This window comes from Podarcis cretensis (genome assembly GCF_951804945.1).
Source record: "Podarcis cretensis genome assembly, chromosome: 11".
NCBI lineage: Eukaryota > Metazoa > Chordata > Lepidosauria > Squamata > Lacertidae > Podarcis > Podarcis cretensis.
In genome coordinates, this window is record NC_137180.1 from 53,712,300 (window position 1) to 53,728,024 (window position 15,725).

The window sequence follows — 15,725 nt, forward strand, 5'->3', positions numbered from 1 at the left end:
TATATCTCCAGTTGTGTATCAGGTATTTGACCTTTCTGTGAAACCCGTACTTTCACCAGTCTGGCTACTCCCAACATCTCCCTCCATGTGCATCAGGGATGGAGAACCTGAAGCTCTCCAGATGTTGTTGGACTCCAGCTTTCAGCATCCCTGATCATGGTTCATACTGGCTGGGGCTGATGGGAGCTGGAGTCCAACAACATCTGGAATGCTGTATGTTCCCCAATCACTGATATATGTAATACTAGAGGCATCTGCTAGAGCAGGCATGGCCAAACTTGGCCATCCAGCTGTTTTGGGACTACAACTCCATCCCTAGCTAACAGGACCAGTGGTCAGGGATGATGGGAATTGTAGTCCCAAAACAGCTGGAGGGGCAAGTTTGGACATGCCTGTGCTAGAGAGAAGACCCCAATTTTGGCAGAGGAGATGTAGGCTTCATGGAGACCTTATGTATCTTGAACATTCCTGCATCATGGGAGGCTGAACCTTTCACATATGAGGAAGGATGGTAGAGAGGAACTGATCCATACTAGAGAAGTCACATCTTGGCAATGGGGCTTGGCAATTGTAGTTCCCATAAAACATCCCTGGAGTAGCAAAGGCCTTTGTGCACCTCACACTTCTCTTGGTAAAGATAATGGGTCTTCTCCACCATCCCATTATCACCTCTAATAAATGGAGCATGATTCCTCCTGAAATCTCTAGCTGTGAGGAAGTTTCCATTTGGATCATGGCCGTGACACCACGGAAGGCTTTGTTAACCACTTCCTTAAGTCCTATTTCTCCAACCGAATTCTCCCCTCCCCCAGTTGTTACTGGCTATAGCGGGGGAGGTCAGGTGCAATATGGATATTTGCCCCTCCCTACGCCCCACTGTAGATAACAGCAACTTGAACAAAACAATTTCAGCTTTGGGAATGGAGTGGAATAAAGGGATAACAACCTTTGTCCTTCAGGACCATATTCTCAGCCCAAATTGGACCTCCATCTTGGCTATTTTTAATGAAAGAAAAAGACATTGGGATGTCCGATCATGAATTTCCCACCTCAGGTCTTGTTTGGCCATAAATGGCAGAAAATTATCATTATACTGTTGGAGGCCAAACCTGTGTGTGTTAGTGCTTCTTTACAGAAAGATGTGATTGTCAGGATGTTGAATTCCAAACCAGATCCCTCATTCTGTGCTTGCATGCTCTGATCTCAGGGCCCTGGGCTGCACAAAGCCCTGCAAATGAAAGGCATGTCTTAATCTAAAACACAGTGGTTTAATTCACTGCAGGTACAAAAGCCTCTTAATATCTATGCTAGTGGGAACACCTAGGGCTTAGCAGTCAGTCATGCAACATTCATCAAGAGCCCCCAAGACCCAAGCATTTCGTTGTTTTTTGCTAGAGGTAACAGCCTCTCTGCTTATCTACATGATGAGAGCAGACCGTTGCACTCTAGTGCCATTGCTTGCAAAAGCTGAGGCGGCCCGGAAGGACCAGCAGCAGAAAACTAAAAAAGAGCATAGCCAGGTGAACTCTCCAGGCACATTATAATGAAGAATGCCTTGGGGTGTGCATATATTTCTCTATAGGCACCAAATGAGATACTAACTAAGTAGGAAATGCTGGACTGAAATGCATCATTACTATGCTTTCCCAGAATCAGATTATCCAATTCCTGGGAAATACTGGGGATAATTTTGTCATAATGAACTGCAGACACTGGAGACTAGCTGAAAGCTACAAGGGAAAGCAGAGGTCAGTGCCATTTGCAAAAAGCTTTCCTATGTATAGTTAAGTTCCCCCAGTTTCTCCTAATGACTAGAGAACAAGCGAGTTTGTGCTCATTTCCTTCTGCTGCTTCTCTTGGTCACTGCAGTCCTTCAGCAATAACAATTGGTATTGATGTTGCCAGAGCTCATAATTATCTCATTCAAAATACAAATTTGCTTAGCTTGTAAGGCTGAAATGCAATACAGATTAGCTTGGGATGTAAAAAAGGGTTCTGCGTGTGCACACACACACACACACACACACACACACAGTGCATTTTCAATTTAAATCTTCTTTTTTTGTTTGTCAGAGTCTCAGACAATAGTTCAAGCTCAGATAGATCTAAGCAAATAAACACAAATGCGTATTTTTTAAGGTTCTGTGTAAATCTAGAAAAAGTCCAGAAAGCCCATGGGACAAAGAAGGCGTACAACCCCTGAGCTTATCTGACTATGATGATCAAGGGTCTGGAAACCAGGCCTAATGAGGAACGGTTGAAGGAGCTGGGTATGTTTAGTCTGAGAAGGAGGAGGAGGAGGAGGAGGAGGAGGAGAGTTTAGATTTGATATCCCGCTTTATCACCACCCGAAAGAAGTCTCAAAACGGCTAACATTCTCCTTTCCCTTCCTCCCCCACAACAAACACTCTGTGAGGTGAGTGGGGCTGAGAGACTTCAAAGAAGTGTGGCTAGCCCAAGGGCACCCAGCAGCTGCATGTGGAGGAGCGGAGACGCGAACCCGGTTCCCCAGATTACGAGTCTACTGCTCTTAACCACAACACCACACTGGCTCTCCCAGGAGACTGAGAGGAGATACAATAACCATCTTAAAATACCTACCTCGACTATATATTTTGTCCAGCTGTCTCCCCATCTAGGGTTGCCATGAAATACCTAACTGGAGCTCCACCAAGACAGCAGCTATTGAACCTAACCATTCTTTGCATCCATTCTGGTACTGCTTTGTCCCCATTTGCTGAAACATTTCCCAAATGTCATATTATTCAAGCTTTGGACCTCTTCACCCATATGCACCTAGTCGCTTTGCATTATAGGTGCTGAGAGTTGTTAGGAGGGCCCTTGTTTCCCTCACAGAGTCACAGTTTCCAGTATACCCTGGAAAGAGGGATTGATGACTCTGAGAACGTAGCTCTGTGAGGGGAATAGCGAGTCTCCTAACAACTCTTGCCACCTTTAATAAACTCCAGTTCCTAGGGTTCTCTGGGAGAAGCCATGGCTGGTATCTTTGTGGTTTAAACATGTGGTTTTAAACATGTGGTGTGGGTGTGGCCCTAGTCCAGGATTCTAACCAACATGCCATGCAGGCTGTTAAAAGTTACACCATGGTAAAACCAGACAGCTCCGTGGGAACTAGATTCATAACAGAAGGTGATGGATGGTTGTGCATAGGCAAAAATGAACAGAGATGTCTTACTAAGCTCCATTGACTCCCTCCACCTCTTTTGGGAGCTGCTATCCTTTGGTCATATTTAACGCTCCTTGGGCTAATACCAAGGGCTTCATTACGCAGGTTGGCAATCAGCCTGATGGACCGTTCGACATGCACTGTCGTTCTTGAAAGCCTTTCTAAAGCTGCAGGAGCTAAAAATTCAAAATGAAAGTTGACATTGGAAGGAAACCCAAGTGTCATGCGCTGACACACATGCAGAGAGACATCTGGATTTGCCATATGAAGGCTTGATGAAGTAAAACTCCTCCACCCACCCTAGCTGCTACGGAAGAGAGCAGTGGGCTTGTTCTATCAGGATTTAAGGGAAGCTGGCCTGACTTGCAAATCTTTACAAATGGGTTCATCTAGGAAAATGCTGGTGGATCTGAGAATTTGAGAGAGGTGCAGAATATGGAATGCAAACAAGGAAGTAGAAAGGGTAACTAGATATGCTAGGAAACAGGATCCAATTTAGGGGCAGCTGGCAGGAAACTGCCTGGGGGGCTGGGTGGGAGGGCCTTGGTCATGGCCGGGGATGGGGCACTGGTTAAAGGTGCCTAGTCAACTATTCATTCAGCATTTGAAATGTATAGTGCAAATAGTTCATCTTGGAAAGCTGTAAGCACTGATGTGTGTAGGCAACCTTGCATTAATTAAAACAAACAAAACAAATGAAAAAAGCAGAAACTTACAACACTGGTGCCCATTCAAAAGGCAGTCGCTGTGATTGGATCCATGTGTGTAGAATTCTCATCTTATATGACAAGGGATAAACCACACATGCAAACTGTACAGTGCAATTGTGAAATGCAAAGTCGCACAATTGCAAGAAAAGGGTGTTCAGAAGTCGAACAAATAAAGGCAGCAGTGCTGAAGGGAGCTTGCCTGGGATGTAATTTGGCCTGGCACCATCCTTGCCAAGACGTCTCTGGAAGCTCTGTCTGGATGAACTGGGTTAAGCTTGTGAGGTGTGAGCCAGAAGGGTCTCTTGCAGAAATCTCGCTTCAGCCACATGTAAATTAAGGCAGCAACCCTTTCCACACTTACTGGGGATTAAGTCTCATTTGAGCCAATAGGGTTTACTTTTGAGTAGACATGCCTAGATTTCTGTTGCAAGGCAAGCTGCTGATTCTTAGACTCAAACTTCCCCCACCCTGCCATATGGGATAATAATACCAATTTCCCCCTTACAACAGAGTTATTACTGAGTTAGTGTATGTGCATTAAGCACTAAAACACACACACACAAGCAGACACTATATAAATACTGTTATTATCACAAAAGCCTATAAGCCAAACTGGCTTGAAGTTGTTAAAAATTTGCCTTTTGCCTTAAATACTCTTTGCTCTTCATTCCACAAACTCTCTCTGCATGGATACAATATTACAAAGTGGTTAAAAGACACGGCCATGGACAAGCAGATGAAATGAAATGAATACAGTAATGAGATATAAACTGCCATTAGATCCATTAGTCACATTGCTCAGCTATATAAAGGACGTAGCTCTATCTGAAGATAAACAATAATAAAGCTTTTGGCGGCAGCACAAACAACCCTCTGTGCAAACTACAAAAACAAACAAACCACAAATTACATAAAAGACCTAACATAAGAAGAGTGGATTGTAAGGGTCTGGGATACAGCCTACATGTGCCGTGCCCTGGCTCCCATCCCACAACACTCAAGCAGTGGCTTTTACTCATAAAAGAGTGACAGATCTTCAGTCAGGTAAGTAATGGTACATGCTCAGCACCAGACACAGGGCTCAAAAATCACGTTTCAGGAGTGGGGCAAAAAGTTCAGAATTGGACAAGAGCAACAAAGACGTCCCAACAAGTTCTCGCATCCCACCTGCCAGGCAAGCCTTTAAAGATTAGGTGTAGTGTGCTCATGTGTGAGACTAACTATCTTTGCAGGAATGCTGAGATAGCAAACACGGGTTTTGTTAGTGTAGGTGGGTGGGTCTGTTCTAATCTGATAAGGTGGTGCCTGGCTCCCCCTGGCTGTTCAAAGCACTCCCTGCCCTCCATTGAGGTACAGTGGTACCTCTGGTTATGAACTTAATTCGTTCCGGAGGTCCGTTCTTAACTGTTCTTAACCTGAAGTACCACTTTAGCTAATGGGGCCTCCTGCTGCCACCATGCCACTGGCGCACAATTTCCCTTCTCATTCTGGGGAAAAGTTCTCAACCTGAGGTACTACTTCCGGGTTAGCAGAGTCTGTAACCTGAAGCGTTTGCAACCAGAGGTGTTTGTAACCCAAGATACCACTGTACTCTGCTCTGCATGAAGTTCAGCGGGTTGGGGGAGAGAGAACTGACAACCCTTCTCCCCTTCTGCACATTTCTATTCAAAATCACAGCTTGTTATGTGTTTCTGAATGCATGTAGCAAGGACACATTCACTAGTGGCCCACTGGAGGCATTTCCTTTTGAGACCATGTAGTCCACCACATGCTTGCTGTGGTGGATGCCCTAGCATCAAGGTCATACCACTGATTTCATGGACTCTGATCTGGACAAGGTGGTCATCATGCCTGGAACAGTTTTCCATGGGCCTGGACCAGCTTCAGTACTCTAATTCAATGCTATCATACACAGGGTACAATGAAGTTCTTATTGTTTGAGGTTGGAGCATTAATGCGGGGGGGGGGCTGTGGCCCTCTGGAAGTTGTTGGGCTCCCACCAGAAAGGCCAATGGTCAAGGAAGATGGGAGTTGTAGTCCAGGACAAAATCCAGGGTCGGTAGCCTAGAATACGCAGCTTAGATGTTTCCATCACACACACACACACACACACACACACACTGAAGCAGCGCCATGGGTTGAGATCACTCTGACAAGATATGCACCTTTATTTTCTGGCAGAAGGAAAAAGAAGAAAGAAGCCAGTGCAAACTCATTATTCTGGTCAATTGCTACCACCCGCTTTGACAGCAGACAAAATGGCAGGCAGGTTTATCATCCAATGGAGGCAGGCATGACTGAAGTCTGCCTTTCCCCTTCATTTTCTTCAGTTTCTCTTTCAGCAGATGGCTGAGGGAGAATATTGGCCTTTTCTTCTTTTTTTGCTAAGGCTGATTTTTTTTAAGCATTGGCTTCTTTGTAGTTCATTAGAAATGGGTTTCAAGAACAGAAAAGAGGGATTCAATCACGGCCCATTTGGCAGGATGAATGGCTGCACCGTCCATAGTGGCATTGCATATGATGAATTTGAAGGGTGCCTCTCTCCAATCAATAGTATGTGCAGTCATGTAATAATGTAGGGACTGTGACTCTGAAATGAGTTACTGCAGTGCACCGTTTGTACTTGTCTACTGTAATGGTTCTAGGGGTTGCTTGTGTGTAAGTTGCCGCCACTCTTGGCTTGGTTGTCTGGTTGAACCCTTTCTGTCTGGACAGCCCTTCACTTCGTGGCTGTCTCAGTCACTGGCAGAATCCGTCAGTGGGCATTTTTTGAATCTCTTCCAGCAAAGAAGTTCTTTGACGCCAAGTCTCCTCCTACTCTCCCTGCGCGGAAGTCTTCTGAGCAGGGAGGGAGTGGGCAGCACCACCACCACCCCATTAGCTAAAGTGGTGTCTCAGGTTAAGAACAGTTTCAGGTTAAGAACGGACCTCCAGAACAAATTAAGTTCTTAACCCGAGGTACCACTGTATTTTATTCTGACAACCACTCCATGAAGTAGGTTAGGCTGAAGCACAAGGACCGGCTCTTGGTGACCCAGTGAGCTTCATGGCTGAGTGGGTTTTTGGTAGTTCACCACACCAGCTGGTAGTTCATCACACCTCAACCAGTGTAATGTATCAACAGAGTAAGCACAGCCCCAGCAGAGTCTTCAGAGATTTCCTGCTCCTAGACAGTTTCTTCCAGATTAAGGGAAAAGCTCTCCTACACAGATCAAAGCAACACATTTTTTTATTGTCTGCAGATACAAGACAAAGCTGAACACTGCTATTTACTATATGCTGCTCTTTGGGTCCTTGAAGTAAAGATACATACGTACAGAGAGATCCCATTTTGCTGCTATCGGCAAGAAATGGCCGTGAAAAGTTCAGGTGTCGCATTCAAATTCTGTGCGGGCCCTTCCGAAATGTACAGTTGTACCTCAGGTTACAGACGCTTCTGGTTACAGACTCCACTAACCCAGAAATAGTACTTCGGGTTAAGAACTTTACCTCAGGATGAGAACAGAAATCGCGTGGCGGCGGTGCAGTGGCAGCGGGAGGCCCCATTAGCTAAAGTGGTGTCTCAGGTTAAGAACCGTTTCAGGTTAAGAATGGACCTCCAGAACAAATTACGTTCTTAACCTGTGGTACCACTGTAGAGCTAACCAGGCATGAGGAAAATGCAATGAAAAGCAACTACTTGGCTGGTGGTAATGTGTACAGAGTGTCATGTTTTCATCTGGTTGCCTATGAATGCCTCTTGCTTTGACAGCAAGAGGAGTGTGGATACTAGGCACACCAGCGGCAACAATGGGAAAAAGAATTCAATCTTGAGAGTAGTCTCTCTCTCTTTCAGCTTCAGTTCCCGGTCTGCTAAATGGGAGGGGGTGGGTGGCTTTCCTTGGGTAGTTGTGAAGGCAAAACAAGGTAAAGATCACAATCAATCAGGGATGAATAAGGATACTTCAGTTGCACGGTTCCTGTCCCAGCAGGCAGAATCTTTGCTAGAGACAGAAGGAGAATAAGAGAACCCTCGGTGCTTTGAGAAAACTCTCTCCCCATCAGCTTTTGCTGCCGAGCCCCCATTGTTTGAGCCAGCAGGAGGATGGCTGAGGTGTCAGACTAAACTCCTGTGCAACCAAGGTAAAGGAAAAAGGCAGAAGGGGGGCAAGGCAAAGGGAAATAAGCAGGTGGCAAATGCAGGTCAGGACAGAATGAAAATATGACATCTATAGGGGTCAGCAGCAGTGGTTGGCAAGGTGACACTGCTTCCCTAACTTCCCATCAGCATCATTGCTATGGTGTACCAGGAGGGTAGGGGCGAGTCAGCAATGAGGTTGTTGTGGTGCGAACACACCAACAGGACCTCTAGGTCCAAGTGTAAATGGGTAAAAATGAGCCTTTAGATGTGCTTTCATGAAACAATTACAGTCATACCTCGGGATAAATATGCTTCAGGATAAGTATTTTCGGTTGCACTCCACAGCGACCCGGAAGTAACGGAGCATGTTACTTCCAGGTTTCGCTTCTCACGCATGCGCAGACGGTCAAAATGATGTCACACGCATGTGCGGAAGCAGCAAAATGCGACCCACGCACATGCAGACGTGTCTTACGTTCTATTCAGGATGTGAACCGGGCTCCAGATGGATCCCGTTCGAATCCCGAGGTACCACTGTAATTGGATTATTCCATTATTTCCACCTGTCAACCCAATTCATCTGGCTCTAGGGGTCATTTCGCTTTAAAAATGTATTGTTACTGGTGGGATAACACTTGTAGCATCCATTTTGTGTCTTATGTATTTCAGTGTCCTGAAGCTGAGGGGGAAAAGAGAAAACACTTTACTTACTTCTTCCTGTTCCAAATGTCCGGTCAACTGAGAGCGTTGGGAATGGCACAGGTCGAAGCGTGAACTGAGGATGTGGGTATCCACATGTGGGGGATGGCAGGATTCCTGGGTACTGAGCACTTTCTAGCGTTGGCACTGGGATGGCACTCACCACAGCTGGAAATAAAAAAAGGGACAGAATAGTCTTAGTGCTGTGGATTCCCATAGAAGACTCACAAGGGGATATTTGGGCCCAGAATTAATTCAAAGGAATGGGGTGATGATTATTATCATGGCTGTTTGGGCAAGGGAGATGCTTCTGAGAGGTGGGAGACATGATGTTTGGCAGAGACTCCATTGTAATATTGGAGCCTCATTGCTGGCTAGGAGAAAATAAAAGCAAAACTGCTGAATCATGTCAAAATCAGCTGCTCAAAGGAAAGAAGGCACATGATGAATTAAATTACAAATCAAGTTGATGCTATTCATAATAAAAACTGATCAATTAGCGCTTATTTAAAGTTCAGCACAAGCCTCCAAATTAAGAGCGAGGCATGATTTAATGGCAGTGAGTAACTGGAAGATGCCCACTGCTGTCAAATCCATGCGAGCTGCAGGAAGGTAGAATTAAAATGTGAAATTAATTTTGTTTTAAAGAAGAAAAAGAATTTATCATAGTTCGTTTCTTTTTTTCCTGATTTGCCTATAGTGGTCTGGAAAATTAGAGAACAACATATTTAATGCACACCATAGAGAGCAGATGGGAAAGAAGGGCTAGGGAGAGTGTAATCTATCTTGATCATTTTGTTCCTTGAATAAGCATGAGGGTAAAAGGAGTTTATTTTGAATACATCACTCGAGGATCTCAAGGTCAGAATTATAAATCTACTGCAATCATTACTATAGCTAAATTTTACAGTCACAATGATCAGGGCCAATTCAGACTGGTAATTTGTTTCTCTAAATGCTTTTTTTTTTAGGTGACTGTAATAATAAAAACAAAAGTATCATTAAAGTATGCAATAATACATCTCTGATGGCAAGCAGAATACGCTCAGAAGACTGCAGAGATTGTGAGAGTTATCAACGTGTTCCTTTGTATTTCTACACAGTTACCACATTTCTCAAATGAGTCGTTCCCTAGGCGTCTCCAAACTTTTATTAAAAATCAATTTACAAAAGATACAAAAGCATCTAAGTAAAATATAACAGCAACATAGTAAGGGCAAAATAAACACCACAACAGGAAGGCCTTACCCAGTAGTAAAACTGCTGGGTAAGAAGAGCTGGAGCTGGCATGGTTGACATTCTGGCCCCAGGTTCATAGCTGCCCGACACTGATAGGATGTTAGCCTGCTACTGCAATTCACGGGCAAGAATTTTTATCTGGCATTCAATTTATGTCATGACCTGATCTTATTTTGTTCTGATTAGATTGCTGTTATAATAAAGTAAGTATTGTGAATGTGAAGCCTATTATTTATAATCTCCATGGATTTAATTGTGCTTCATTGCTTTCCCCTCAACCCCATATATATGTTTGAGATGCTCCTTTGCAACAGTGAATGTGCACTTTTTGTACTGAGAGTAGAAAACCGCAGGCCAGCTACCAACCACTAGCCTGTGAATAAATTACTGGCTGTTTGGCTTTCTCAGTCCTCCTTGCCACCTGTGCTTTCAAAGGAAAATGAAGACTTGAAGTTTCTCCCTGCTGCTGGATTCAAAGAAAAATTACCCATAGCTATCCGATAGGTAACCTCTTTTTGAAAGGCAGTGGCACAAAAGCAAAGCAGATAAAGACTTTTCACATTTGTGGCCTTTGAAACGGTGGAACATAAATGCTGTTGAGGATTAAACAAGAAGATTAAACACTATTTGTGAATTGAGGACGGGTGGGCAGGGGGTGGGGTGGGGGAGAAAGAGAGAGAGAGAGAGAAAAAGACCATCATTAGAAAAAAGTGGCAGCTGTCTCTCTCCTGCCCCCTCCTTCTTCCCAGCCTTCCACCTGACAAATGGATAAATAAGTTTGCATCCATGTCATGCCAGAATCCTCTATCGCAACAAGCTCAGTGGTAGCCCAACAGATTTATGCTGGCACAAGTGAGTGAAGATTCAATTTCATTTTGTGCAATTATAAAACGCATGGCTTTTACAAAGCAATTATAGCACAGATAAACAGATTACACCTACAGATTGTTGTTTTCTGAAAGAACATTTTACAACAATGGCTTATTATACATGATATAGAAGTTGTGTGTGTGTGTGAGAGAGAGAGAGGGGATGTTGCTAGCATTTTCCAAATTCAAATCAGGAAGAAGTGGCAAAAGCTGTTCTAACAAAAAGACAATGCTATCTTCTACTACTTGACTCAGACTAACACCAACCCATTTTTCCAGATGCAGCTGGTACACTGATACAGCATAATTCTGAACTGTAATACTTTGGATTGTAGGTCATGGTAGAGAGTCATGTTTTTTGAATGCACCAGCTTGAATACAATGCAAACAATAACAATAAATCACTGCATGTGTTCAAATAACACACCAAGGTAGGAACATCTTTGATGCACTAGCTTTTTATGAAAATGGGGAACCGGTTCGTCCTACCTTTTTGCAGTCTGCAGTGTTATCTGCCAATTTGTTAGAGCCTAAAAGATTAAGTCCACAACTTTTTGGGGAGTGGGCAGGGCCCTTTTAGAGCCAACATTGTAGACAGATGTTCAAATGTCATTTGTGGCTTGAAGCATCTTCAACCAACTTTGACTGTTCTGCCAACTTCAGTCCTAGACAAGTTAGGTCTGGCCACAGCTATCAATACCTTGATAATACCAAGAATAGATTACTATATTGTACTTTCTTTAGGGCTGTCTTTGAGATTTATCCAAAGACTTTTGGCTTGATACAGCAGGCCCCTTATTTTCAGCTTACAACAACCAGAATTTAATACTTTTTTAAAAATGCAATGTGCAGGGCATTGCCTTTTTATGGGCTTTCATTGAAAAACATGATCCTCAACCTGTATGTTGAAGGAGTCCAGTCCAGAATTCTATAAACTCATTCTGTGCAGTTTGTTGAACAGCGTCTGCTTGCAGCTCAGAAACCAATTACATCCTTATTAGCTTCTAGTAATTACTCCCTGATTAAAATGATCTGGTGCTGCCATGTATTCCAAATTATTGTTGTTGCAGGTTACTCCCCGTCTTTCTCCCTTACCCAGCAATTTGTTTACATTAGGCTTGCATAACTTTTGACCTTCCAGGACAGGGACTATTCCCCTTCAGCTACATACAGGTGAACTCTCCAGGCACTTGATCAGCGTCCCATTTTTGCTTGTAGCTTGGGAACGCCAAAAAGTAAAAATAAAATAAAAATCCCAAGGGGTGGGGTTACTGAGCACCTGGAATGCTTGGTGATTTCACATTGACCTGGGTGGGTCTGGAAATGCCAGCTGAATTATGTTGCATCTATGCTGTGGCAGCTGCATTGGCACCATGCCTATCTGTTTCTTGGCCCATTTTAAGGTGTTGATATTGATACTGACCTTTGAATCTGAAATCAGATGTAGCCAATGTGTGCCTTGCAGATGTTGCTGGACCACAGCTCCCAGGAATACCTGGCGTGCTCTGGTCCATGGCGTCTTTTAATTTCGTGACTGCTGTCACCATCTGCAGTAATTGGAAGGATGCTAGCCCCACAATTCACATGTAGTGGTACCTTGGTTCTTGAACTTAATCCATTCCAGGAGTCTGTTCGACTCCCAAAACCATCCAAAAACCAAGGTGCGGCTTCCTGCACTCAATCGGAAGCTGCGCCGGACGTTCAGCTTCCGAAAAACATTCACAAACCGGAAGACTTACTTCTGGTTTGCAGTGTTCGGGAGCCACTGGCGGAGGAAGGAGGATGCGGTAGGTGCGGTCCACCCCGGGTGTCATCCCTGAGGGGGGTGACATTGCCACGCCACCCCCCGGGATGCTCGCCACTCGCCGTGGGTGACTAGCTCCACCCGTGGGTGCATGTGCACCACTCTGGGTGCTGGAGCAGCTACTGTAGCTTCGCCTCTGTCGGGAGCCTAGCCATTCAGGAAGGTACAGCTTCCTAGATCCAGGAAATCCTATTGGCATCCCTGGTTTGAAAAGACACCATCCTTCATGCCCACCAGTGGGGCATGGAGCAGGGGCTACAGTGATGTCCTGAGCTGGTGGACAGGACCACATAGGAGAAAACACTCTCAAAATTTTTATCTATTGAGATATTGTTACCTTTTCATATGACAAAATGCAATAGTACTTGTATTTCAGAATTAAAGGTAAAGGTAACCCTGACCATTAGGTCCAATTGTGGCCAACTCTGGGGTTGTGGTGCTCATCTTGCTTTATTGGCCGAGGGAGCCTGCGTACAGCTTCTGGGTCATGTGGCCAGCATGACTAAGCCACTTCTGGTGAACCAGAGCAGCACACGGAAACGCCGTTTACCTTCCCGCCAGAGCGGCACCTATTTATCTACTTGCACTTTGACATGCTTTTGAACTGCTAGGTTGGCAGGAGCAGGGACCGAGCAATGGGAGCTCACCCCGTCGCGGGGATTCGAACCGCCGACCTTCTGATCAGCAAGTCCTGGGCTCTGTGGTTTAACCCACAGCGCCACACGCGTCCCTTGCGTCCCTTTCAGAATTAGGTTGGGCTTTATCCTTTACGCCAAGGAACCTGTAGCTTTGCTACATCATCCCTGACATTGGTCATGCTGGCCAGGACTGATGGGAGGCGAAGTCCAACATCTGGAGGGCCACAAGCTCCCCACCCCGGCTGCAGACACACAACTTACAAGGATTGCTGGGCTGTGAGTCCATTGGAATCATGAGCTTGGTGCGTGTTGCTCTGCGGGCTGCCAGTGACCGCTCCAACGTGGACATGCTGCTCCCCACTTCTTCTGTGTCCGGAGCTGGGAGATTGAAATATAAAGGTTAAATGAGCAAGGGCTCTGCACATCAAGCTGAGTAGGTACCCTCATCCCGGGAGTCATCCTGGGAGCCCAAGAGGGCTCTGTGCAAGATAGAAGTTTCCCCATATCTTACTAGATGGAAAATGTTGGTCACTTGGTAAGCATCACCTCCTCCTAGTACCACAGAATATTTGAAAGACCACTTTGAAACAGGAATAATTGCTTCCCCCTTTTTTTGCAATTGACTTTTAATGTTAGTTCATTTCTATGAAATTTCATCGCAGCTTCGCAGTCGTGCCTCTTTGTAGCTGCAGTAAAATGCACATTGCCAAAAAAGAGAGAAAGAGACCCTGACTGTCATCCTAAAATGTTGTTTGTTCCCAACCTCCCTTCAAGTTCACAGCAAAACTCCATTGCAGGGATGGCCAAACTCCCACATGCTAATTATTTGCTCAAATCAGCATTCTGCCTTCTGTGTGATTGGCCGTAGTGTTTAAAAGGCGGCGTATAATCACCCATTTACTCAGGGCCATTTGCTATAGAGATGAGAGTCTATGCAGTGTATTTGGGAACAAAAATAAGTCTCGCTCTCTATTTAATGGCACCAGATTTAAATGTTTTAGCTGAGTTACGAGCATAAAAAGTGGTTTAATATTACCCCAAATTAAGCTCTTGAAGATTTGGCAAGCTAATGATGAATGCAATGAGATAATGTTTTAGTTCTAAATGTGGTTAGGTAAAGGAAGCTGGGCAGATATCTTTTTTGCCATATGCATCATTTGCTATATTAAATACTGACATAAATAACCCAACTAGATCCTAAAGTATCAATTAGTAGTTTTGCCCGTGGAAGGTTTGCTAAATGAAATCAGTTGAAGCTCGTTAGCGCTTCATTAAGCTTCGAATGACCTTTGAACTATGTAAATATCATTTTTCTCCATGTTGACTTCAGATCTGCTTTTTGCTCATGCTTTGCAGAAATAATGATATATTTGGAATGTCCGAGGCCAGATTTAAATGTGATGCTGATTGGGCTAAAATTGCTTTATCATTACGAATTCCATGCAGTGGGCTTCATGTTTAAACTGGGCCCTTAATTGTGCCAGGGATCTGTGGCCCCAGCAGGTGCTATCCTGGCATCCAAATGGGCTGGGGGCCCAATTTAAATGTGGAGCTGGCTAAGCAAAACACTGATGCATGGATAAACAATTTTTGCCCCCAACCGGCATCACCGATTAAATCGGGCCATGGATATAATTAGCAAAGTTTCCAGCTAAGGACCAAAATGAATAAAGAGCACGCAGCCTCAAGCAGGAAATTCCTCTGGCTGCATTTTGCAAAAACTGTATTGGCATAATCCATCATGGACTTTGCCCACACTTTCTGCTCCATATTAATGAAGGAGGCAGTGTGGTATAATGGTTGGAGTGATGAGTGGTGAGACCAGGGTTCGAATCCCCACTCAGCCCCACTGAAGCTCATTGGGCAATGTTGTGCCAATCAACCATGTAAAAGGTAAAGGTAAAGGTACCCCTGCCCGTACGGGCCAGTCTTGACAGACTCTGGGGTTGTGCGCCCATCTCACTTAAGAGGCCAGGGGCCAGCGCTGTCCGGAGACACTTCCGGGTCATGTGGCCAGCGTGACATCGCTGCTCTGGCGAGCCAGAGCCGCACACGGAAACGCCGTTTACCTTCCCGCTGGTAAGCGGTCCCTATTTATCTACTTGCACCCGGAGGTGCTTTCGAACTGCTAGGTTGGCAGGCGCTGGGACCGAGCAGCGGGAGCGCACCCCGCTGCAGGGATTCGAACCGCCGACCTTTCGATCGGCAAGTCCTAGGCGCTGAGGCTTTAACCCACAGCGCCACCTGCATCCCTCTAATCAACCATGAGCTCCTTGCAAATAATGCAATACATGTACATAAACATAGGTCTGCGCTGGTGACCGTACCAGGTGCCTGAACCAGGGATTAGGTGGACCAGTGGGACTAGGGTGACCATGTTGGTATAATGTGAACAATGGGTTAAATCACCCAGTGCTTGGGCTCATGTCTTGAGGAACACATCCCCCATGTCTGGATGT

At 45.0% G+C, this 15,725-nt stretch overlaps 1 protein-coding gene across 3 annotated transcripts in view; it reads right to left on the minus strand.

Annotated features, from left to right (window-relative positions):
* DCC (DCC netrin 1 receptor) overlaps positions 1-15,725 on the minus strand; it is a gene marked incomplete at its 5' end in the record, with an annotated part of 954,207 nt that overhangs the window by 24,481 nt on the left and 914,001 nt on the right. For all 3 annotated transcript variants that reach the window (XM_079994683.1, XM_079994682.1, XM_079994684.1), the window contains 2 exons: positions 8,729-8,884; positions 13,528-13,644. In XM_079994683.1, the coding sequence (XP_079850809.1) occupies positions 8,729-8,884; positions 13,528-13,644 (273 nt within the window). The remainder of the gene's footprint in view (positions 1-8,728; positions 8,885-13,527; positions 13,645-15,725) is intronic.